This window comes from Emydura macquarii, unplaced genomic scaffold (genome assembly GCF_026122565.2).
Source record: "Emydura macquarii macquarii isolate MOO-44397 ecotype Brisbane River unplaced genomic scaffold, CSIRO-AGI_Emac_v2 contig_3113, whole genome shotgun sequence".
NCBI classification, from domain to species: Eukaryota; Metazoa; Chordata; order Testudines; family Chelidae; genus Emydura; species Emydura macquarii.
Window position 1 is genome coordinate 3,934,493 of NW_027133250.1, and position 25,384 is coordinate 3,959,876.

General features: G+C 40.9%; 1 protein-coding gene across 8 annotated transcripts in view; it reads left to right on the forward strand.

The window, feature by feature from the left end:
* Positions 1 to 3,791: 3,791 nt before the first annotated feature.
* Positions 3,792 to 25,384, forward strand: part of PUM1 (pumilio RNA binding family member 1) — a 108,609-nt gene continuing 87,016 nt past the window's right edge. For all 8 annotated transcript variants that reach the window (XM_067530802.1, XM_067530804.1, XM_067530805.1 and 5 more), the window contains exons 1-2: positions 3,792 to 3,903; positions 10,368 to 10,741. In XM_067530802.1, coding sequence (XP_067386903.1) covers positions 10,379 to 10,741 — 363 coding nt within the window. In that variant the 5' untranslated portion in view covers positions 3,792 to 3,903; positions 10,368 to 10,378. The remainder of the gene's footprint in view (positions 3,904 to 10,367; positions 10,742 to 25,384) is intronic.

The window sequence follows — 25,384 nt, forward strand, 5'->3', positions numbered from 1 at the left end:
TCGTATAAGAAGGTGTCGGTTACTAACTTCTGCCTCCCTAAATGCCCCCTGCAGTTGCAAATGATCTTTCTTTCCTGTCCTCAGGCGTTGTGCAGCTTTGTGTTAAGCAGGGGCAGTGCCCAGATGTGGCTTAATTCCAATGGTGGGTGGAGGGATTTCTATAAATAGCCTGTGTATCACCTTGCGATACAAAGTGCTTTGGGAACTTTCCAGGTGAAAGGCAGTGGGGGAATGTAAGGCCTGGTATACATTAGAAAAGTTCTACTGCCTAACTATGTTGGTTAGAGGTGTGATTTATTTATTTATTTATTTTACCCGTTTAGCTATACAGTTATATTGGTTTAAACGGGCTGAACGAGAATAAGTTATACTGGTAAAATCACTTTTATACTGGTATGACTGTAGTCACACTTGGGGGTTTTGTCACTTCAACTATATCAGTATAGTTAAAGTGGCAAAACAGTTTAGTGTAGGCAAGCCCTTAGTCTTATTAACAGGAGCAACTATTTTCAGAATAATACTGTTATCAGTAGCTCTTAGGGTGCATTTAGGAACCATCAATGAGTACTTTTAGTAGTGTAGGTACAAGTCACAGTTTTCTTGGCTTGAGAGAGGCAGGTTGTGTCAGAACTGGCTTCAGTCCGGCAGCCACTCTGGTCAACTTTGCTTTAAGATCCATACAAAGTTTTTTGTTTATTCTGTATCTTAAGACTATACATTTTAAGAATCCGCTTGATGATAGTCTATCACGGTTGAAATATTGACATTTTGTCCCATCCTCGCCACCATAATCAGTAAGAGTCCAGATCATTTACGCCATACAAAATGAAGGTAGAAGAGCTCTAATACGTGAAATGCATGTATTTAACATTTGCAATATCTATCAATGACAATACTTATTTGAATAAACATGGGGTACAGATACATCACTCTTACAGGAGCACTTGATTAACTTCAAAATATTTGGAGGAGGAAGCACAACATTGTCTGGTACAATTTTGAGGAACAGAGACTTTGAACTGTCATCGCATATCCATCCATCCTGCAGCAGATCAAGTGATGGCACATCTGGATCCAAATCACTTTAACACACACGTGCCTGAAGATGTGCTCGTTTTGTATTTTTCCACAGATGCTTCAGTTGTTTGTGGTAAGGAGCTGAGCTTTGGTGTTGATGTGTTACCTTTGCCCATTTCCGCTGCCCATGACTTCTGCCGTGCTTCCGACGTGGTGGAACAGTTTTATTGTCTGTAGCATGCAACCATGAATTTGGTTGCCTGTTCAGTGACATTAGGCGTAGCTGCACTGCTGTCATCCAACAGAGAGTATCCAGCTCATAGAATGTGAGGAGGGAGATAAACACTGTTTTCAAATACATCAAGGGCTGCTATAAAGAGAACAGTGATCAATTGTTCTCCATGTCCACTGAAGGTAGATCAAGAAGGCTTAATCTGTAACAAGGGAGATTTAGGCTAGATATTAGGAAAAGCTTTCTAACTGTAAGGGTAAGTAAGCTCTGGAATAGGCTTCCAAAGGGGTTGAGGAATCCCCATCATTGGAGGTTTTTAAGAACCAGTTGGACAAACACCTGTTCCAAGGGTTTAAGTTTATTTGGTCCTGCCAAAGCACAGGGGGCTGGACTGGATGACTTCTCGAGGTCACTTCCAGCCCTATATTTCTATCATTTTATTAAATGCAGCGGTTTCCCCCACTGTGTTTATCTGTTGCATTTGACAGCACTTTATGTAATTGATCAATTTCACTGTTTCCCCAATATAATCAGTGAGAAAAGTATTTTTAATAGGAAAATGTGATTGTAAAGCGATAAAACTTTTCAGGAGAGTCAGGGCAGGGGCAGTATCTGAACTTATTTTCAACTCTTTTTTGGAAAATTAGAAGACCTAAAATTGGCTGTCCCACTTTAACGTGGACATACAATCACAGGAACTACAAGTCCCAGCATACAGCAACTTACTGTAATGTCAACAACCTAAACCTGGATTCAGGAAGAGCATGGCATGCTGGGATCTGTAGTCCTCTCTATCTCTGTATTCATGCTGAGAGACACATTGCAGGCGGCGGTTGGCTGTTTGGCTCAGAAATGATGGGCTCATACTTCACATATTAAGCATGCAGTATTAGTATGTTGTACTATATATATAATCCTTTATATATATATAAAATTTGTCTATCTTGTTATCGGGGATCCAGATTAAGTCTTTTTCTTATTTGGTTTTATTAGCTGGGACCATTCATGAATTGGATATTTCTCATTTACACCAGAGAAATGAGACAGGTTTTTCGAGGGGTCAGGCTGTATGGTCTTAGGGACAGGGACTGTAACTTCTTGTATAGCACCTACCACAATGGATATCTGGTCCTGACTGGGGTTTTGACTATGTTTAACAGAGCACAGAGACAGTTTACAGTAGGAAGTGAAGAAAGCTTCTTGCACACGTCCTCTGAAAGCTTAGTTCTTTAATTGTCCCGTCGATAAATAGAAGACTTTTGTCTCTAGGTCAAGGATTAGTTACATTGGTGGGAGACTGACTGGGAATTTGGTACAGCCTCTGCTTTTCCTTACCGTATGTATCCTATTCTGGAAGAAGCATTGTCTATTGGTTAAAGCACATGACTGGCATTAAGAGATATGGGATCTATTCCCAGCTTTACCATACCCTTAGGCCCTGACCCTGCAAAGACTTAGGCTGTGTCTTCACTGACAGCAGCAAATTCGCCGCCGTCAGATCAACTTATCTGGATCGACTGAGCAGTCAGTGAAGGCCTGTTCAGTCGATCCAGAAATCGACGTATTAAGACCACCTTCTCAAGTGGCGCAGTGCAGTGAAGATGGTGCAGAACAGAAGCATAGAAGTCAACAGGAGTTACGCAAGTTTTTTGCGTAGTTTGCGTAACTCTGGTCGACTGCCGCTGAATCTCCGAGGTAAGTGTAGACAAGCCCTCACACACATGCTTAACATTGCTACCATGAGTAGTCCCACTGAAACCAATAGAAATACTTAGTAATCATATTAATTAATTAATTATTTTGTCTTGCAGTAGCAGTGCCCCCACTCATGAACCTGGACCCCAATGGCTACGTGCTGTACAAACACTGAACAAAAAGATGGTTCCCCGTCCCAAAGAGCTTGCAATCTATGTACTCATGGAGAAAGTTAAGTACATGCGAAGTCTTTGTAGGATCAGGGTCTTTGCAACCCTAGTCTCGTTGGCCTAGATCTGCAAATGTGTTTAGGTGATAACTCCCATTGAAATTAGCTAGGTTCCTAAATACCTCACAGGATCTGGACCTCTCTTTCTCTGCGTCTAATGAAATAGGGATAATCCTTATCAAGTATCGGGGTGTGTGTGTGTGTGTGTGTGGAGTGGGGGAAACTCATTTGGGATGTGTATAAGGCTGGGGCACCCAGTCAGGGTGTGTGTATGATGTAAGGGAGCCTGCTGGGGTGTGTGCACACGGAGTGGGGTGTGTGTATCGGCTGGGTGAGCACCCCCGAAGTGCGTGGTTAGTACTGGGTTCCTATGAGCTAACCTTGCTCTGATACACTCTCTTTGCCTGTCTGTCTCGCTCGCTGGCCAGTGGAAAAGCTGTCTTGGATCGGTGTGTTTGTGTTTAAGGCAGGCAGGTGCCCAGGACGAGCGGCGGGGAGGGCCCAGAGCCCAGCCTAGCTGAGCCCCACCACAGGAGCCGGTGCTGTGCTGGCTGCCACCCAGCCCCAGCTTGGAGGCAGCCAGCAGGGCCTGCCTAGCCATCCCATGATGCAGCGCGCCGCCCCAGTCCCCAGTGGGCCGCCATGTTGTCGAAGTGAAAGACAGGGGGAGAGGCAGCCAGCGAGAGGCCTGGGGGGGGCTGAGATCCAGCTTCATCCTACCGCTCCGCCCGTGAGTATCCGGACCGGACCGGGACCAAATTGGGCCCCACACCGCTGGGGACCAGCCGGTGGGGTCATATTGGGGTTAGGCGCTCGAGGAGGGGGTGGACGGGCCCCGAACGGGCGCCCCGGCCGGTCGCTGTGGCTGGGTCTCTCTCTCGCTCTGTTCCTTGTACATGTTTTGGAGTCAGAGCAAGGCCCCTATTGTTATCAAAGGCAGGAGGGAGGGGAAGTGGGGCGGTGCGGGGGGCCCCGTAACGTGCCCTAAGCCCCTCCACCCCTCCCCAAACTCCACTCACCCTGATTCTTGGGTCCCTGGGAAGTTGGGGAATCCCCTGCCCTGATCCTCCTGGGGGGCGAAGGGGATCATCCTTACGTGGAGGGCTGCTGGGGGGGGGGGGGTGTTGAGCTGTTTTGTTTTAAAAAAAATAATAATATCCAAGGGGGGGTTGTCGGTGTGTACTCATCGTGTGCAGTTTAACCTGGCTGTACGGCGTCGGCGGGGGGGGGGGGGGGTGAGGATTAGGATGGTGGGGGGCTATTCAGTAAATGTGATAGCGTCCAAATCATTTGTAGGGTGTACACAGTCCGGATTGCTATCAGTAGGGATTGCTTGAGACTCTGTGTGTGTGTGTGTAACATAATGTGTGTAAGATATACCTGGGATTTCTGGGGGTGCATGCATTTAATTCTCAAAAAAAAAAAAAAAAAGTTGTGATCCATTTTAGTGTCATACGTGTCTCAATATTCCTACAGTTTGTTTATTTCTGTAGTAGTTGGGATTTTTTTTTAAAGCCTTGTTTTGTCTGTGAGACTGTAAGAGAGAAAAGGGTCATTATCCTTTCAAGTGTAAGGGAATACAACACACACAATACTTTCTGATGTGCTGTAAGTATATAATGCTCTTCTCCCTTCATCTTTCCCCCCCTTCCTCCCCTAGTATTTGTGTTGGATACTTTTTAATTAAGCAGTTTTATTTTTAAGGGAATAACATTGGAGTTTGTCCTTTACCCCCAAACTGAGAGAGACTCCCTGTTTTGTTTTTTTCTGTTCAGTGCTTAATAACTTTGTTCCAAGTAGAAATTTTAAGCAGATCATGAGTAAGGAATTTCCTTTTATTGAGAGGGTGGGCAGTTTAGCATTTGTCTTATGACGTGTTTTAACACTGGTTTAAGAAGTTTAGTTGGTTATCTTACCCACTTCCTGCTATCTCCTTAGGTTTTAACGAAAATATGAACTTTTACATTTTTGTAGGCCAGATGCCTCTTAAACAATGGGAGGGCAGCTTTGATTGTTAGTTTAACTTTATGGAAAAATAGAGGCATTCACAGATTCCTAATTTAATTTTGAAAAATAGATTTAATGTCAATTACAATTTTTAAAATACTACTGCAAACTTTTTTTTTTAAATCAGAGTGCTTGGAGAACAATTATTAAGTTCTGAATTTCTTCTTAGTAGTTATGCTACATGCAGAGTATAGTAATTTTTTCCAAAGGCCACCCATTTTTGTAGTTAGAATTTGTTTAGAGATGACCCCAGGGTTATGTTGCTTACAGACAGCAAATTATATGCAGTCTAAACTGTGCTAATAACACACAGGTGGTGGTAAACAAGATGTTTTATAAGTGGAAAGAAACTTACGTTAATAGTAATTTCACTCTGGCAATCCCTTTTTGTAATGTCCAATAAGAAGCTGTTTATTTTGTAACTGAGTAACTCTCATGGGAAACTGTTTACATTGAAAACTGGAAGAATTTAGAAAGTAAGAGATCCAGTAGCCATAAGACACTTGCAGAGATATGAGCTGCAGTTGCTGGTTAGTTAACCAATATATATTGTATGGGTCAGGGGTACATAGAGGACTTCCAGGGGATACATCAACTCATTTAGATATTTGCCTAATTTTACAACAGGTTACATAAAAAGCACTAGTGAAGTCAGTACAGACTAAAATTCCATAGACAATGACTTGTTTATACTGCTCTATATATGATACACTGAAATGTAAGTGCAATATTTTATATTCCAATGGATTTATTTTATAATTGTATGGTAAAAATGAGAAAGTCAGCCATTTTCCAATAATTGTATGCTGGGACACTTTTGTATTTTTATGTCTAATTTTGTAAGCAAGTAGTTTTAAGTGAGGTGAAACTTGGGATATGCAAGACATATCAGACTCCTGAAAGGGGTACAATAGTTTGGAAAGGTTGAGAACCACTGGTGTGACTTAACATATTTCTGAAGCTCTGTGTGCTTTGAATGACAGCATTCAGCTGTCTGCTATACTTATCACAACATTTCTATTAAAAACATATCTCAGGTCTAAACTTGACCTTCCCATCATTCTCCCTCCACTCTCTCTTAAAATGTCTCCTGTGCCAAGTTTTCTTTTCTCACTTGAGGTTGCCTTGTCTATGTTAAATGAAAGAGGAGGTTCCTGAGAGTACAGACAGTTGTACAGAATGTAACAATGCTGCTGTTAGATCTTGACTGGGATTTTCTATGGTCTAGAGAATAATAATTTACAACACTTTCTCCTCCCCTGGTGAGATTTGAAGGAGCAAATATGGCCCCTCAGCTGTGGGGGAGAGAGAGCTTGATCAGCCATTAACTTCAGGAGTGATGATGGAACCTCTAAAAGGTATTTTATTTAAATGTAAATATGTAGCAGGCTGAAGCTCAAGGAAGAACAGTTCTCAAACATGGGAAAGGCCAGGTCCCTTCCCTGTTAAAGGCTTTGAAAATTAGGAGGCAGCTACATTTCTTCATATTGTGTGGTGTATCACTTCCCTAGTTTAAGGAGATCCCTCAGTTGGGCTACAGTTGCCAAACCTTTTATTGTTACTTTTCAATTACGTGCTATTATCTATCATGGCCATAATAGAAAATGATAGCATGTTAGTTTGTAAGAGCATTAGGAAAGTTTTGTGTAATATGGAAGTTTTAAAAGAAAAATTAAAAGGGGATCACTGCCTCTTGAGTAATAGATTCTCTACTAATTTGCACTAATAACTGGATGGGGAGGGAATGGAACTCCAGACAACCAAATCTTGTGAATAAGGAAATTAATTTGGACACCAATGCTGCAAAGATTTATGCACATGCTTAATACTGTGAGTAGTCCCATTGATTTAAATGGGGTAGCCACAGTGCATAAAGTTTATTCATGTATGTGAATCTTTAAAGGATTGGGACCCTGGGGGGAAGTGGTGTGTGTGTGTGTTTTTAAGACTGCCTCACAATGTACTTTTCCATTTATTTTGACAGGAGTTAGTTCAGTTTTAGTTGTCCATAACATTATGCCAGAGTTCCTAAGTACTTTGCCACCATCATCATAGTATGAGTTCCTTACAAGAAATTGATAGAAATAATTTTTCTTCTTACCTCTCCTGTAGGAGAGCTTGATTCATTTTGTTTGCTGTGTGTGTGTGTGTGTGTGTGTGTGTGTGTAGAATTTACTATAGGAAAGCTAAATAGTGCATGCTGGTAAACTACAATAGACTGTCTTGTAAAAATAATAAAGCATGAGTGATGAGACCTCACTACAGTGCTATATTAAATATTTGAGAAGTGGAATGACAGTGCCAGATTTTGTGGTAAGATTTACAGCAAAGTTAGAACCAGCAAGGTTTTGCTAAATACATTTATTTATTAATATTTGTAAAGCTCTTTGAACATATAAAGTGGTGTGCATAAGTGCAATGTTACCTGTTTACATTGCTCTAGAAAAATAAAGGAAACTACATTGTAAACTTAAGGAGAGGAAAAAAATCCTGTTACTGAAGTTTCTATATTCAGATTCCTGTAACAGACGAATGAGGAAAAAACACCTCTGATTGGTATCTAGGTGATTTTGATCAAAGTTAAGATTTCTATTTGTTGTCATCTTGCCCTCCACTGAAATTATGAAGTGGTTCCTGGAAGTCATTTGTAGAATTTGACTGTTATTTAAAGCACTGTGATGAAAAGAGGAGATAAAGGCTCCCTTCAGAGCCTACAGAGCTGCTTGCAGGTTTGGGCCAAAGTTTTCAGCCAAGATCAGTCAGGATATGCTAGTGAGAGCCTTATCATGCATGTGGAAGTCGATGCATGTGATGATAATGATTGAGGGCAATAATTGACATGAAGTTTAGAAATAAGAGGTCTTAATAATGCTTGAATTTCTTCTGACTTAAATACCTGCTTGCATGTATTTTTTTTATATGGGGTGGGAATTACATAAAGAAAAAAAAACACTTTTCCATCAAGGTGTACAGAATCTTCTGTGATATCACTGTCTATGTTGCCTCTTTTTGTTTTCCCAAAGCAAAAAAGGCTTACCACAGCAGCAATGAAATCAGTATTTCACACACTATCAGAATAGTTTGGGGATAGTGATTTATTTACTGATTAGCAATATGGTTTACCCACTTATATCAGAGTATTCTGGTCACTTAGAGGATGGATTCTGTTTTTCCTTTGTTTGTTTTGCCAGACAGTTCCTAAGTCAGAGTTTAGTTTTTTCCCCTCTCCCATGAGTAACTGAATTGAGGCTGTTCGCTGATGTAGCTCTGGAACATTCTGTTGGTGTCCCAGTCACTAAGATGTTAGCTGCTTTTTTCTTCAGGGAATCTCCCACAAACGTGGGTTTATTTTACTGTCTCATGGCCAAAACCAGCCTTGGTGTTTGCAAGACAGTGCAAGTTCTATTTGGGGCATGACTAATAGCATGTGTACAAATAATATTTTGGGTTTGAATTTGAAAAACTAGCTGACTTAAGTTTTTTGTTTACTACTTTCAATATAGTTTGATAATCTAGTAGTGTAGTGCAGTTTCTCAACCTGTGGGGGTACGTGAGACACAGTAAGGGGGTACACAGTGGAAAAACCCAGTGAAGGGAGGTGGGTGTCGGGTGGCAGCCGCTGACTTCTGGGGGAGCTGAGTAGCAGCCGGCCACTTCCTGCCCAGTCCCAGCTGGGAGGCAGGCAGCAGCTGCTGGCTTCTGGGGGAGGTGGGTGGCAGCCGTTGGCTTCCTGCCTGGTCCCATCTCCTAGCTGGGAGGTAGACAGCAACCGCTCCACTCCTGGGAAGTTGGGTGGCAGTTGCCATCTTCTTGGGACACCACACGGCAGCTGCTGTCTTTTTAGGAAGCTGGGCGGCAGCCGTACGTGTCCCGCCTGGTCCCAGCTCCCAGGTGGGAGCCCGGCGGCAGACTCCTGCGCCCTTACAAACTGAGCTTGCAGCTGGGTGGCAGCCACCTGCGCCCCAGCTCTAAGCCGAGAGACAGCCTTCCACACCCTTGCTTGAAGATGGGCAGCAGCTGCCTGCCACCTGCCCAAACCCTGGGTCCCAGCCTGCACTGGAACCTCCTCCGCCCCAGCTCAGAGCAGGTGGCAGTTGCCCACCTCCCAGGCTGGCAGCCAGGCGGCAGCTGCCTGCAACTTGCCCAGGTGGCAGCTCCCCTCCCCAGCTCAAAGCGCGGTGCCCAGAAAGCAAGGTGGAGAGCCCAGCGGCTTGCTTAGTCCTGGAGCCGGACTTTACCCTCAGGGTTATGTGTCAATTTCACTGCTTTAGCCCTAGATTTTTACCAGTATAAAAATGTTAAGAGGGGCCCACACAGTGTGATTTGCCCCAGGCCCACACCCCTGTAGGGATGGCCATGGGGAGCACTGCTATCCACTCTGGTGAGCCTCTAGTGCTTGCTCATACCTCACAAATTCCCGCCTGTGTGAGGAGAATGCTATGTGACCCCACCATCAGGCCATAGTGATTGGCTGGCATTGACCTTTGTTCTTATATGGAGGAAGGGGAAGAGGAAGGAGGGGAGAAACAGCAGGGGGTTTTGTGATCTTCCACAGCCACACAGCATTGCAGAGCTCTCCTGCTTTACGAGAAATACAGTAAAAAGGAAAAAAGATTGTATTTCTCAGAGTGAAAAATTGAGTGTTGGGGTACTTATTAAAATTTTCAGAAGTTAGGAAGTACTTGCTACTTAAAAGATTGAGAAACACTGGTGTCCTGTCTAGTATGCAAATGACAAATTCTGTAGCAGAACTACTGTTAATATAGAAGGTTGGTAAACATTGATGTTGTAATTTGAATTCCATTACATTCCCGAAGCTTTCCCCCCCCAGAAGTTTTCAATGCTCAATTTTAGATTAGATTGAGACAAAGTTTTAGTGCTGACCTCACAAGAAATTTCACTTGCACAACTTGGTGGTCTGATTCCAAGATGATAGGCACCTATAAATATCTTAGATATACTGGCAGCATCCTGTGGAATAATCTGTTGTTTTTATTAGTGTGTATTTGTAATATATTTTACTGAAATTAAGTTTGTTAAATTTAGCTTTCTGAGATATGGGTCAGATGTGACTAACAGGAATGCATAACCATGACAAAAGTAAAGATTTTTTTTCTGGATGTAGACAGAGTGTGCTTAATCAGTTTTTAAAATTATTAAACACTGGAAAAACCTGTGTCTCCTTAGGTGTTGGTGGAATGAGCGTTGCGTGTGTTTTGAAGAGAAAAGCAGTGCTCTGGCAGGACTCGTTCAGCCCCCACCTGAAGCAGCACACACAAGATACAGCTAATCCCAACATGCCTGTTGTTTTGACATCTGGAACAGGGTCCCAGGCTCAGCAACAGCCAGCTGCAAATCAAGCCCTTGCAGCAGGGACACACTCCAGTCCTGTCCCTGGATCCATAGGAGTTGCAGGCCGCTCTCAGGACGACGCTATGGTGGATTACTTCTTTCAGAGGCAGCATGGTGAGCAGCTTGGGGGAGGAGGAAGTGGTGGAGGCGGCTATAATAACAGCAAACATCGCTGGCCTACTGGGGATAACATTCATGCAGAACATCAGGTAATAATAAAAAAAGTTAAAACATTTCAGACTGAATACATGAACAAATCAGGTTTAGGATAGTTGTTTTTAATGAAACTTCTTAAAGTTTAAGATGGTTATTCTGTTGTTTGGATGATATCAGCCAGACTTCTTTCTTTTCACAATTTTAATGCCTCAAGTTATAAATGAAATGTCACTCTTGATAGTGTTGAACTGGAAATCCAACTCCACTCTGTGTGACGATAGTCAAAATGGACCTTCTTGCAAAATTCATCAGTCCTCTTTATTGATTTTTTGTATGTGTGAACCAATTTAGCATTGATGGTTGCTTCTTATCAAACCTGATGCTGTAGTTAAATTATTTTATGTAATGGTATTACAAAACTGTGTTGCCTTTTAAAGCATGTAGGAATGATGAAAGCTTCACATTCTAATACCGAAATGCACAGTTCTGGTACTTGTCCGCAGCACAAGGAGAAGTGAGGTGAAGGGGACTGAGCATGGTTAATTGAAAAAGGAAGAAAGCAGTGTATAAAAAGCAGTTGCTTCACAGTTTGCTAGGAACAGAACTTTGCTTTCATATGTATTTTATGTCCTAAAGAATAATGGGATACTTCTGTGCATAGAAATGAAGAAAGAGAAGACAGAATTTAACCATTAGCTGTGATGTTTACCTTTTCCAGCCAAAAATATGGTTTAAATCACAGCATTATCTGATACACTTGGGCTTAAACAGGTGCATGTAACACTCCTTAGCTATCTAATTGTGCAACTCTTCAAGTACAGGGATGAACTAAAAAAGCCTGCTGCCTCTAATAAGGGAGATGTAGAGACAGCATTTAGAGATAAGCACGTTTTTTGAAGTCATTGGTTCCCAGAAATCTCTCGGAAGTAACAATAACAAAGCTTTTGTAACCCTCATTAAAACCTCAGCATTGCCTACATAGCTTTTTGGATTTCTTTCAGAATAGAAAAAAGGATGGTGTTTTAAATTATGATTGTTTAAATTCACTATTGTTTAAAGGAACACAGCCAACTATTAGCATGCCCAGAATTTGATTTAATATTCAACTTGTTATAACTTGGTGTGATACCACCTCCATTCTAAAGAACTAGTTTATTTAAAAGTGGACCACCCTATTACAAAGTTTGAAAAAGAAACCAGAACCTCCGCCTTCCCCCCCCAAAAGTGTTCTGCTTTCTCTTCAGGATTGTTTAACAAGTAAGCAGTAGTATGCTGAGAATTCTGCAACTTGAGTAATATCAGCACATGCATAAACAAGGAAGTAAACAAAGAACTGTGTTAATTTCAGTTCCCTAAGAAGCATAAGATGAAATCCAGAATATGAAATAGAGCTAGGAAAAAAGTTGGCAGGGCCCTTCTAAACTCATTTAAAAAAATATTAAGGCCAATTATTTTTTCCCCATGCAAATGCAGTATTTAGATAGAATGTGTTTGAGGAAAAATGATGGGTTGTTGGACTGCAGTCTGGGATGATTGCCTTTGGTTTGTTTAAAAAAATCATCTAACTGAAGATTTGAGTCATTAAAAGTTGCATTCCAGCTTTATCTGTTGAAAGATTTAACTAAATCTTTGACTTGAGTACTTTAGGTCAGAGGATGATTCTTACCTACTTTTAAAATATTTTATGGTCTCTAAAATTTACTGCCATTAAGTGATAATCAGTAGGCACAAAACTGTCTAGTGTGGGCATAGTTAGGCATTGTTGGGGGGAATTGGAACATTTTGTGTAAGGATGGCTTTGTCATGCTGAAGTGCACAAATGAGCAAAATTCTCAGTTTTCCCCCCTTTCACCCCCGCGAAGGAAGCAACACCATGAGGGATGGTAGAAAATTGCAGAAATATATATATCCTGCAGTTTCTAGGTGTATGTAATCTTCACTGCATTCTATAGTTGTCTGTAAACTCGTAAGCTTTCATTTAAGAAAATAAAATTTGACTTTCCAGCTGTTCAAAGACTTGTCACAATGGCAGCAAATACAGTGCTATATTACTTTTGCCAAAAAACTCTTTGAGTTAAATAACGGCACATGTATTGCTTTATTGAAAAATGTGTCAGTTGAAAACCTAGTTGGGGCTATTTAATTTTTTTTTTTAATTTTTTTTAAGCATTTGTGTAGAATTTTTGTTTGGTTTTGTTTTAAATCCCAAACATGAGGATGTTAAATGCAAAAATAATCGGACATTAAGGCAGCAGTTAGTATCACAAAATCAGGAAATATACACCAGTGTCAGTTTAGCAGTCTTGCAAGTATATCACACTTTTTTCTGTTTTTCATGTAATAGAGTGGCTTCGTATATTGCTGTTGTGACACGTATGCTTTACAATATTCACCTTAAAACACTTAACTTTACTTAACTGACCATAACTATTTAGTTTCCTGATACTGTGGTTTCAACAGTGCAAAATTAATATTACATCACCAGGTTTTGCATTCACTATATCCTTTTTGAATTAAATGAAATCAAAGATCAGTTTAAGGTCAGTGTTATGGAATGGGACAGTGACCTGTGATGACTTCTTTTGCACCTTATCCACCAGTGATATCCCAAATACTCTGTAGGCTTTAGTCATTTCTTCCCCTCTTTTGGTCCCTGATCTTGTAAGATGCTCCATGTCGTTGCTGATGTCTGCCAGCATGTGTCTGCAGGATCAGTGTCTTAGTTCTGTATATATCATCCTGGATCATGGGTCACTTATTTTTAAGGAGATGGAAGGAGGATATTATGGTCCAGGTTGGAGGTATGAAGTGCTGATAAGATGGCTTGCAGATGACTTAAAAAAATTGAAATATTTGAAAAATAGGAGCAGGCTGATAGTGTACATTAAAGGATTAAAAATGAGGACATTGTTAAAAACCAAATTTGCACTGAAAAAATAAAACAAACTGCCTGTTCAGCCCCTCAAAACTCCCACCTTGTGTAGTATTTTTCCCCTCCCCTTTTATTAGTATGGTATCTATTTAGGGCTTACCTGAACCCTTAAATATCACTGCAGTCACTAGGAATTGTAGGGTGTTGAGCACCCTGTGCATCAGGCCCTCAGACTTGTAAATTCCTTGAAGTGAGGACCAGTCTCATGTATACAAAGCATCTGGCTCAGTTTGGGCTCTGTATCCATCTCTGCAGGTGGTATGGGACTTGTGCTGCAGACGGTAAAGTGGAAGGCAGTGCTAGGCATCGGTTGAGAAAATCAGTGGTAGTGGAAGGTCATACAGGTTAATTATGTGTTAATACAGTTTAGTGTGAAATATCTAGGGTTTAGGAGGTCATAGTTAAAGGTGGGAGGTTTTTAATATTTTGTAGATGGTTGCTTTCTAATCCCTTTTCCTGTGCCTTGGTATTAACTGTTCAGATATAATTTATAGTCAGCACTTTGGGGCTGGGATCTCTCTCTCTCTCTTCTCTCTGACACTGAAGACATTTTTGCAAATTCAGTAAATAACATTTCAGTCCATGTTACTATAATGTGTATGTTAAAATGAATGTACAATATGCTTGCTTTTCATTGTTTACTATGCTTTTGTTTTTCACCTGTCTGTTTTTCTTCTTTTCTCGTTGGAATGACAGCTGTAAAGAATTCAAATGGTGGATGGCTTTGACAGGTGTAACCCAAGAACATGTTTCTGTATGTTCCAAAAGAATTAGAAAGTGTCATCCTGTTCCAAACAATAACCCTCAAAATGGGAGGAAAAATCATGCATCTCCACTCAATTGCTATTTTATATGTAATTTCCCCCCCCAACCTTTCCTCTTTTCCCTTCAGAAAAAAGATCTCAATTTTTCTGGTTAGTTAAAATTTTATCAACCAAGACTCCGTTCTCATCTTGGTTATTCAGGTGCATGTGGTGTATTTTATAAATCCAGTACTGCTATTGTGTACAGATGATGAAGTAACTGATTTTGAAGAGTTCCTGATCTCAAACACATTATACATTGATTTCCTAAAAAACAAAGGGTCTAGAAGTAACTGCAAAATAAGTATCTGTTTGTCTTTAAAATTTGATTTAGTCCATTTGCTGGCAGCAAGGTCTGCCCTGCCAATATATTTAACCCCTAAACCGGGAAAGGATGAAAGTTCAGTTCATGTTCTATGATTGTTTACTCTTTAGGCTGTCTGTGCAGATTGCTGTTGTGATGGTGTTTTTTATTATGACACTTATCTAACAAGAATTGAGATGAGACCAGTAACTCATTTCACATAGGTCACTAAACAGTTATCAGATATGAGTTCTGATGACTAACAGCCTAGGCTTTATTTGATCTGGTGCTGAAAGACCACATATCTTATTACAAATCCCTGGGGCTACCATGTCTCCTTACAAAAAAGACACTTGGCTTAGAGATCTGGGAAGTCATCTTCAACACTTAACAAAACCTAAGAAAAGCTGCTTTTTTTTCTTGCACACAGATGTTAGAGGGAAAGGAGGCATAGACTGTGATCTTTCCACATTTCAGTCAAGTGTTACTGTTTCTTAAAATTAAGTGATATCCCCTTCTAAATTACAGTACATGCAAGACTTTTTTGTGTCCAAATTGCAGTTAATGAGTAATATGGAAATCTCTCATGTTTTGAAGATGAGAATAATTTTTAGGGATTTACTTTCTTTGAGAGCATCTTTCATTAGTTAATAACTAGGGACAGTAGACTGCTGCAGGGATTATCTCTTCACATCTGAGGAATTATTCACGCACTCAATGAGAGAAATATAGTGAGAGTGGCAGGGCGAGGGTTGGAGTTCATTTCAGTTTGTGTGTCTCTCTAAAGTGGCAGGCCTCTCAATGGGGAACAGAGAACTTCTTAATCAGTACTGTACATTTAACTGGGCATAAAATCCAGTTCTGACCTCTCCCAAAATCCACTATTTAAACCATGCAGCCTCCCTGCTATGTTTCATTGCCACATGAAGGGCTGGGTTTGATTCTTGGGATGGAAAACCACATGATCAAGGCATGCCTAAGAAGGGGATCATCTACTTCTCTAAAATGACCTGGGAGGCCAAGGCGTGACAGGCTCCAATGTTGCTCCAAAGAAGGTCTTTAATTGTAAGCTTTTTTGGGGCAGAGACTCAATCTGTTTTTGGAAAGAGTTTAGCAAAGTTTGGGTGCTACTGCAATCCAAGCAATCCAGCTTTCATTGCAGCTTGGGACAGGGAAGAAATCCTGTGAGGGCACATAAAATATTCAGTTTATATATTTAAAATCTGCAGCCGTATTCCTATGGAACAGCCTTTCAAATGAATGGAATCTTCATTGGTACTTCCATATCCTTCAGGGTAAGCACAATAGCTGAGTGTTATGTTAGCAGTTAAATGGTTAACTGTGTTACCATTTAAGTTCTTTGGCTCCAAAGTTAACACTGTGTTGAAATAGATGCTTGAAATGAGAATATATCTTCTATGAAAACCTTAATCTGCATGGAGTGGCTAGTTCTGCAGGATTTGTTGAGGTTTTTGTTTTGGAGTGTGTAGATTTATATTGTCCCTGCTAACAATTGAATCCATTACAAGGTACCTACCTTTAATTCAGATAACATACCTGATTACCTGTTTAGTCTTTGTGATTTCATTATATGGCACCATATCCTTTTAATCTACGTGCCTCATGCTTGCCCAGGAAGAACAAAAATATTCTTTCACATAAACCGAACTTGAAGTTAAATACTGTGCATTGATTTCAGATGGGTTTTTTTTTGCTTATTTTAATCTGTGGGGTGTATAAAGGGATATGTTCTAGTAGTGCTGTAAAATCAAAGGAAAAAACTATTATTAGCTAACCAAAAACAGCAGTTTAACAAGCCTGTCTGCCTTAAGTATTTCCATAACCACTAACCATCTTGGCTAAATGACATGTAAAATATTAGCCAGTCTGTAATTTTAATAGCATTTTACTTCAAGTGCTAATGGTAGTAGCAGTTTTAATGATGAATCCTTTACGACAAAAATAGTAGTTAAACCTTCTAATCCTGTCTGATTCTTGTGACTGCACATTCTTTCTCTCCTAACTATTGTTATAGAAGAGGAATAATAATAGTACAATAATCAGATGATGGATCAATATATTTTAACCCTGGCGCCTAATTGTCATGGGCAGGCCTGTTGCTGATAGGATATGGGGCTTTTTTGTCACGAATTGGTAAATATTGTCTATAGTATTGTATATAGCATCTCTTATTTTTATATATATCTATATCTATATCTTAATGTTGCACCATGTGAGCTGTTCAAGCAAGACAAAAAGAGATGCAAGTCAAAATCTCCAGACTAATAAGAGGAGTTGGCTGCTGCCCATGTTTTATAAATCTTCATGAATGGTTAACTTGACATTTTCTTGTTTTTTCAAAAGGTTTGTAAATCCACCTTCTTTCTACCCTAAAACAGTTACTGTGAACAATTCGTACAGCTCCACTGTGTGAAATTATTTTATTCCTGTAGACTAAAAAAAAAGATTTAGTTGAATAGTCCATCAGCAATCTGGCTCCATATTTTCATATTATTTCACCTTGCTCTCATAATACTGACATCTTTACATTTTCAGTATATACTACAATTTGCAAAGTGTGTTTTACTAAAAGACCTAGGTTTGTCTACTTTAAAAATTCAGCAAGGTTTAAAAAACAATTTAATGGAAGACTATTAACATTAGAGATATCCCATCTGTAAACTTCAGAAGATTCTCGGACAGTGTGGTGATTGCCACATAGATGCATGTAAGTAAAAAGTAAGCAGTATTTGGGAGACTTATTTCTTGGTGTAAGTATCTGTGGTATAATCACGCAAGCGGAGATAAGAGAGAAGGCCAAACTCAGGTGCCTCCCAATCTAAAAATAAACAAACTATTAATCATAAAAACAGAAATCAAATACGTTATCCATCCAGACAGATGATAAAGTAACTCTTTTTTTCCCCACATAGCTGCCCAGCAATAAAAAAATAGAAAATTGGAATAAATTAGCACCAATGCTGAAAATATACTATTTATGTAGCACCAAAAAATGTACTTAAGAGACAAGGGATGTATCCCTGGCTCAACTGACTTCAATGGGAGTTTTGCTGTTGATAGCTGTTGGGCCAGGTTTTTGCCTGAGGTTGTTGCTTTTATGAATCTACTGTTGCTGATCTTGAACCTGCCAATCAGTTTGTGTGAGTGGATTACCAAGCTTGTGCAGAGTCTTGCTGAAATCAGTGGAACTCTTTCTGTCTTTTCAAGATTTGGGGCAGTATTGACGATGATTCGAGAAGTAATTCAGATTGCTTTGAGTGGCCAAGTGAAGCAAGGGCCTATGCTCAACTCCATAGCATTTCTGTGTTTGGATGTAACAAAGAACTGGTTGATGGCAGCCATTAATGCCTTGCAGCATAACAGTATCTCCATCTCAGCTCTGCCCATCCTCCCAATGTAGTTTACAATAATAGAAATTTAGGGCTGGAACGGAACTCGAGAGGTCATCCAGTCCAGCCTCCTTAACTCAGTCTGGACCAAGTAAACATAGTCTATCCTTGACAGACGTTTGTCCAACCTATTCTTAAAAACCAGCAATGATGGGGATTCTACAGCCTACCTTGGAAGCCTATTCCAGAGCTTAACTACCATATAGATAGAAATCTTTTCTTAATATTTAACCTAAACCTCCCTTGCTGCAGGTTAAGCCCGCTATTTCTTGTCCTACCTTCAGTAGACATGGAGAACAATTGATTATTGTCCTGTTTATAACAGTCCTAATCTATTTGAAGACTATGTTCCCCCTCAGTTTTCTTTTCTCAAGACTAAACATGCCCAATTTCTTAACCTTTCCTTACAGGCCAAGTTTTCCTAAACCTTTAAGTACCCAATATTGGACATAGTACTCCAGCTGAGACCTCACCAATACTCAGTAAAGCGGGACAGTTACCTCCAAGGTCTTACATACGTCACTCCTGTTAGTACACCTCAGAATGAGCTTAGCCTTTTTTTGAAACTGTCACATTGTTAACTTCAATTACTGATCCTCAATAACCCCCAGATCCTTTTCAGCCATACTGTCACTTAGCCAGTTATTCCCCACTTTGTAGTTGTGCATTTGATTTTTTTCCTTCCTAAGTGGAGTATTTTGCACTTGTCTTTAATTGAATTTCATCTAGTTGATTTAAGACCAATTCTCCAATTTGTCAAAGTCGTTTTGGATTCTGAGCCTGTCCTCAAGTGCTTGCAACCCCTCCCATCAGGTATTTTTTTACAACCTCTACCAGTTTGGTATTAAAATTTGTAGATTTTATAAGCATATTCTCCACTCCATTATCCAAATCATTAATGAAAAATTGAATAATACCAGATCCAGGACTGACCCCTGAGGAACCTCACTAGATATACCCTCCCAGCGAATCATTTGCACCCACCTTATAGTAATTCCATTTAGACCACATTTCACTAGTTTGCTTATGAGAATTTCATGTGGATTTGTGTCAAAAGCCTTACTAAAATCAAAATATTACGCCCTCCCTCCATCTACTAGGCCGCTAACCCTTTCAAAGAAGGAAATTAGGTTGGTTTGTCATATTTGTTCTTGACAAATTATGTTTGCTATTCCTTAACCCCATTATCCGCTAAGTCAGAGGTCCCCAAACTGTAGGATGTGCCCCACTAGGGGGGAGCAGAAAAACATTTGGAGGGGTGTGATGGGGCCTGGGAAGCCCACCCAGCCCTGCTCTGCCCCCATCTCTGCTTTAGCCGCAGCCCTGGCTCTGGCTCCCAGCCACGCTCCTTGCCACGGTGTGAGCCTCAGCCTTGCTCCTGCTCCTGACCGTTGCCCTGGCTCCTAGCCCTGCTCCTGACCAGGGCCCTGGCCCTGGGGCTGCAGCTCTGGTACTGCAGCTCTGGTACTGCCCCCAGCTGGAGCCCTGGGGATAGCACAGACCAGGTGGGGGTCAGCACAACCAAAAAAAATTGAGGTCCACTGCTCTTAAGTGCTTATAAATTTGAATGTTCAGTAATTTGTTCCAGAATCTTTCCAGGCACTGGAGTTAGGCTGACTGGCCTATAATTCCCTGGGTCCTCTTTGTTCCTCTTGTTAAAGATAGGTACTATGTTTGCCATTCTCCAGTCTCCTGGGACTTCACCTGTCCTCCATGAGTTCTCAAAGATAATTGCTGACAGTTCTGAAATTGCTTCAGCTAGTTCCTTAATTACTCTAGGATAAATTTCATCAGGCCCCACTGACTTAAGTTAGATTTATTCATCTAAATATTCTTTAACCTATGCTTGCTCTCTTTTTGGCGTGGGTCTCTTCTTGTCGATATTAATTGTTTGGTGTATCTGGTCACTGTTAACCCTTTTAGTGGAGACTGAAGCAAAAGAGGCATTGAACACCTCTTGATGCCATCAGTTACTAGCTTTCCTTCTCCACTAAGTAGGGGACCCACACTTTCCTTAGCCTTCCTTTTGTTCCTAATATATTTAAAAAACATCTTTTTATTGCCTTTTATGTCCCTTATTAAGTGTAACACATTTATTGCCTTATCCTTTCTGATTTTTGTGTCTATGTACTTGTGCTATTCTTTTGTACTCCATCTTAGCAATTCATCCATGTTTTCGCTCCTGCGGGCGTTATATTGACCTCTTCATATCTTTCCTTTGCCATCATTATAATTTGCATTTATTCTTTTAGTGCTGTCTCCTTGAGAAACTGCTAGTTGACACTCTGAATGACTTCTCTCAGAAGCAGAAAGAAAATAAATAAGAATAGTGGGGAAGAGAGGAGAAAATGGGGGGGAATAAAGAAAGGAATGCACACAAAGTACTGGCGAGGAGGCATGGGGATTCATACAGTACCCCTATTGGGGTCTTTGCAGGAAATCCCTGAAATAGAGGGAGATAGGAGGGTCACGCAGGGAGTTTGTGCACACGCAAGGGATGGGCAGAATGAAGGAGCCCCTAGAGTGTGCACTGAACTTGGCTTATAGCAACTACACAGTGTGACCCTCTAGTTTAGATTATCCTTGGATGCTCTATTTAACGCAACATCAGTTAGTGGAAATAGATGACAGTTTAGGTCCCCTTCAAATATCTTTACCACTAATAAATGCAGAGACTTGATTTGTCATTTAATATCCCCCTCCACCAAAGAAAAAACAAACCCCGAAGCTTCCCCCAGCACTAATGGGGAAAGAGTACATAAAATTCTTCAAGAAGATCCAACACTACTTTATCAAGCAAAAAGTCACTATTTGGACTTTGACCCTTAAGTTTTGTTTTGATTTTTACCTCTTTCCTCCCTTCCACTCCCCCAGAAAAGTTCAAGATCCATACCTGGTCATTTGGAATGCAAAAGTTGCTAGTGGTGTGTCTGGCATGATGGAAGAATTCCTGTTACGGAGGGAGAAGTCCATCAAACTTGACCTAAGGGATTTTGAATGAAGTTAGACTGTGTGGTAGTTTTACCACATGTCTGTCTGGGAGAAAATAAATCGTACACAAATTACAATTCTTTAAGGTTTAACATGGTCAGTAATCTCTTAAAAGACACTTACGGATCACATGTTTTGTAAATGAGACTGTGTCATACTTCAGTGCTTTGAAATGAAATTCATATGAAGAGACTAGCATCCAAATTATCTCAGTGCAACCTGCAAAGTTTACATCAACTGACTAGTCATTGAAATTAAAATTTACTTTAAATTAGCATTCAAGTTCCTTGCTAATGATTACCATTTTGATGAAAACTGACTTAATCTGAGACACTAGAAATATGGGAGTTTAACGTCAAATTGAAAAGCATATTTGATTCTGTTTTCACACTGGTTTAATAAGATATTATGTGAAGCTACAATTGAGAGTGATCAGAAAGACAACTTGTAGCCCAATTTCTCTACTTATTTAACATTCTGGCTTTTGATTTACTGACAACTGTGTCAGTTAGCACCATGGCTTTTGTCTTTGCTAGAGAATTTCTCTGTGGGACTGCACAGGACAGAGTACTGACAGTACAGTCCACATTAGCCATCATGTTTCAGGTGCACTTTGGTTGCATTTTTTTCCATGTGTGCACTCTCGTGTCTGTACTACATTCTGTAGAATGACTGTGCTCTGAGTGCCTTTCCCAGAGTTCCTAGCCCGACTCCTGAAACAGTGGCTTGTGGCAGATTTCAAAGCATTTATGTGATCTATCCGGAGTACAGGGGAACTGTTGGGAGAAGAGGCCATATTCCTTTGGAAAACTTCCACAAGTCCCCTGTTGCCAGCCCCATTTCTGGTCCTTTTCCAAAATGAAGTCCAGGATGCCTGGTTCTTGTTCCTTGCTTAACAGGAAGGGCTTCTTTTGGAATGTTTCAAAAGGTTGATATCATGAGGTGACTAATGGAGGATTGATGGAAAGCTTGCTGATGTGCTGAGACAGCTGCCTATCATGCTGACCAAAATAATCTCCCAATCTGTGTACATCTGTTGTTTGCCATCTAACACAGCAGTTCTTTAGGGGTAGGGACTGTGTTTTTTGTTCCGTTTGTACAGCCGATAGGGGTCCTGGCCCAGGACAGGATCCTAGATGCTATGGTAGTATAAATGATATTGCTGTGATAAGTGCAGTGGGTGGATCCTGCTTTTGGGTTCTACCACAATTCCATACAGGGTGTATTAGAGTTATCCTCAAGACCAGTAATAGTTGTGTAACTTCATGCTAAGGAAGGCTCTGCACCTCTGGCATGCTGCCATAAAAGTGCCAGACCTTCGTGATAGCTTTCTTCAATTAGAAAAAGCAAGTTGCAATTGCCCTGTGTAAACTGGCTACCTTAGATAATTACCGGTTAGTTGGGTACCAGTTAGGGGTTGGGAAATCCACCAGTGAGTGCTCTTGTTGTGGAAGTCTGCTGGGCAATATATAGTATTGCATATGAATGTGTTCATGGTGGCCAATGAACCAAAGAAAATTAGGTAATTTAAATTTTTGAGTTTCCTGAATTCTGCAGTAGCTATTTCTAGAACCTTTGTGCCCATTCTGTCCCCTCTTCTCCCCCAAAACAAGCCAGGGTATGTTATGGAAACTTGGAAAGACAAATTGAGATATACTCTTAGCAGGTGAAGAATGTTGTGTTCATTCTGGAGACTGGAAATAAAACAGAGACATCTGACCCACAGTGATTGTTCAGAGACTAATACCTCTTATCTGCCTACATTTTTTATGATGTGAAAGTAGACTTAACATTTTCAATTAACAGTGGACTTCCAAGACAGCTGGATTGGTGTCAACCTATGCAAAGCTGAATAGGCAAGTAGCTATATTTGAGGCTCTTAGAACAGTCTGCAGAAATGCCGAGCAAATGCTCTGGGCACATGCTTTCAAAATGATGACCAAGAACTTCGTGGAGCAGGGAAGTGATTAGAATTTGGAGAGTTATTTTATGGTGTGGCATAGTTTGGTTTATTTTCATGTATTAAAAGTATTCTTAATTCATAATGAAACTCTTTTTGGAAGTTTGTGGAGAATTACATAATTTGGGCAGGGTTTATGTAGTGGCTGGTGCTAAGAAGCTTTGATGTGAAAGTAACAGTTCTTGAAGGAGTCAGCTGATGTTCAGAATACACAGAGCCCTTGTTGGCAAGAATAAACTTTATTATACACAAACAAGCTTGCAGGCCTATTGCAGTATCAGAAGGAATGTATCACATAGAAGAATGTAGGCAATGTATTCTTACAGGTACATGAAATTCATCCCATTAGGATATGCATTTTCTTCTCCATCCTCTTGAAGAGTGGTGGAATGCTTGAGGAAAGGCTGGGAGGGAACTGGAGATTTGGAGCAATACAATAAGTACGATTACGCTGACTAAAGGTGAGATGCCAGTTGCAGCGTCAAAGCAGCAATCAGTTTTTCTTTTGTCTTTAATTACTCATTAAAAATTCCCACTAATGATCATATGTTCTCCTAATATATCATCTACATATATCTGCATCATCTGTATTTCCAGGTAGTTAAAAGACCCTCATCACTGTAGTATCTGACTGCTGCAGAATTGCTTCCTTGTCCTTCTGCCTGTGCTGGTCTTGCCTTTCTGCATTTTTCAGAATTCTTGTTCTGCCTTTCAGCGGTGATCCTTTTTTTTTTTTTTTTTTAAATGCACCTCAGACTGGCTAATTGAATCCTTCTCTGTTTATTTCTGTGCAGTTCCATGAATAGGTCCTCTCTGTTCTTTCTCTTCCTGGATTTCCACCTTTGTAAGGTGTTCCATCTCTGTGGGTTTGCTTCACCTGCCTCCATCTGAGATATCCATAGTGTAGGAGCAGATAATTTTGGGAGGTAGGAGGAGGGACACAAGCTCCGGTTATTAACTCTATTATTTTAATACTCCACCCAGCTGAATTTTAATACCCCACTGAAGTTGCAACTTTGGTTTCAGATTCCAGTGCCTTGGGGGATGCCAAAATCTTGGTATGGATCTTTACAACTGTTGCTTGTGCCATGGAGGCAAGGATTATGGGGAATGGTGGAGGCCAGTGGAATAGGGACTTGCTGGATGAGGGAGGGGGGTGATTTCCACTCTCATGAGGGTCCACCTACCATTTTACAAACATTAATGGCATTTATAGGAACTCTAAAATCTCTTTGCCCAGCTCCTGAGCCTGTAAACTCTGCCCTGGTTGGTACATATTAAAATCAAAGGCTACAAATAGGTAGGCATGTCAAGATTCAGTTTAAATTGATAGCTGTCAGTAAACATCGATTTCAGCTGATACACTGAAATTGACTAACTGCCTGCACTTTGCGCTTGCAGGGATTGGGTGTCACTGGCCCTGCTGCGATCCAGGGAGCCCTCTGTAGTTCTGCTGTCACTGCCCCACTCGCTCACTCTCCAGTCAGGATTGCAGGAACTGTCCCTGGGCAGCAACTGTGCACGAACAGGGCGGCCTTGACCCATGGCCAGGACTCATCCTCTTTGCAATCTCCAGCCGACATAATAAAATCCCCTAAATGAGTGGTGGTAGCTATGTTGGTGGGAGATGACATAGCACTGTCCAAGCTAGCACTTATGCCAGCAAAACTTGCGTTGCTCAGGGGGATGTTTTTTGTAGACAAGACCAGAGAGGAAAGACATCTGCCACTCCCCGTGGGCAGAAGTGGTCATCAGCAGTCAGGTTACCTTGTCAGCAGTCTACCTCCCAGGAAACCAGAAGATGCTAGCAAACTCTCTCAGGAGACACTTTGCAGTTGATCATATGTGGGAGCTTCAAGACTCCATGGTAAACAATATTTTCATTCTATGGGGAGCCCACACCAGAGACCTGTTCACCTTCAGAAAAACAAGGAAATGCAATATATACTGTTCCAGAGGAGCCCTGGGTCACCACTCACAGGGCGATGCTTTATTCCTTCCATGGTCAGATCATCTGAATTATGCATTCCCTCCGCTACCACTCCTGCCCAAAATTTTGCACAAGATTCGTCAGGATGGCAAGAGTTATTCTCATTGCTCCCAACTGGTCCAAACAGCTTTGGTTCCTGAACCTCCTGTATATGTCATCTTGGGCACCAAATTATTCCTCATTTCCTGATCTGACTCAGGGGACTAGCAAGATCAGGCATCCCAACCCACATCCACTTCATCCCAGAGCCTGTTTTTTCAGTGGCCATCGTTTTTAGAGCAATTGTGGTCTGAAGCTGTACAGAAC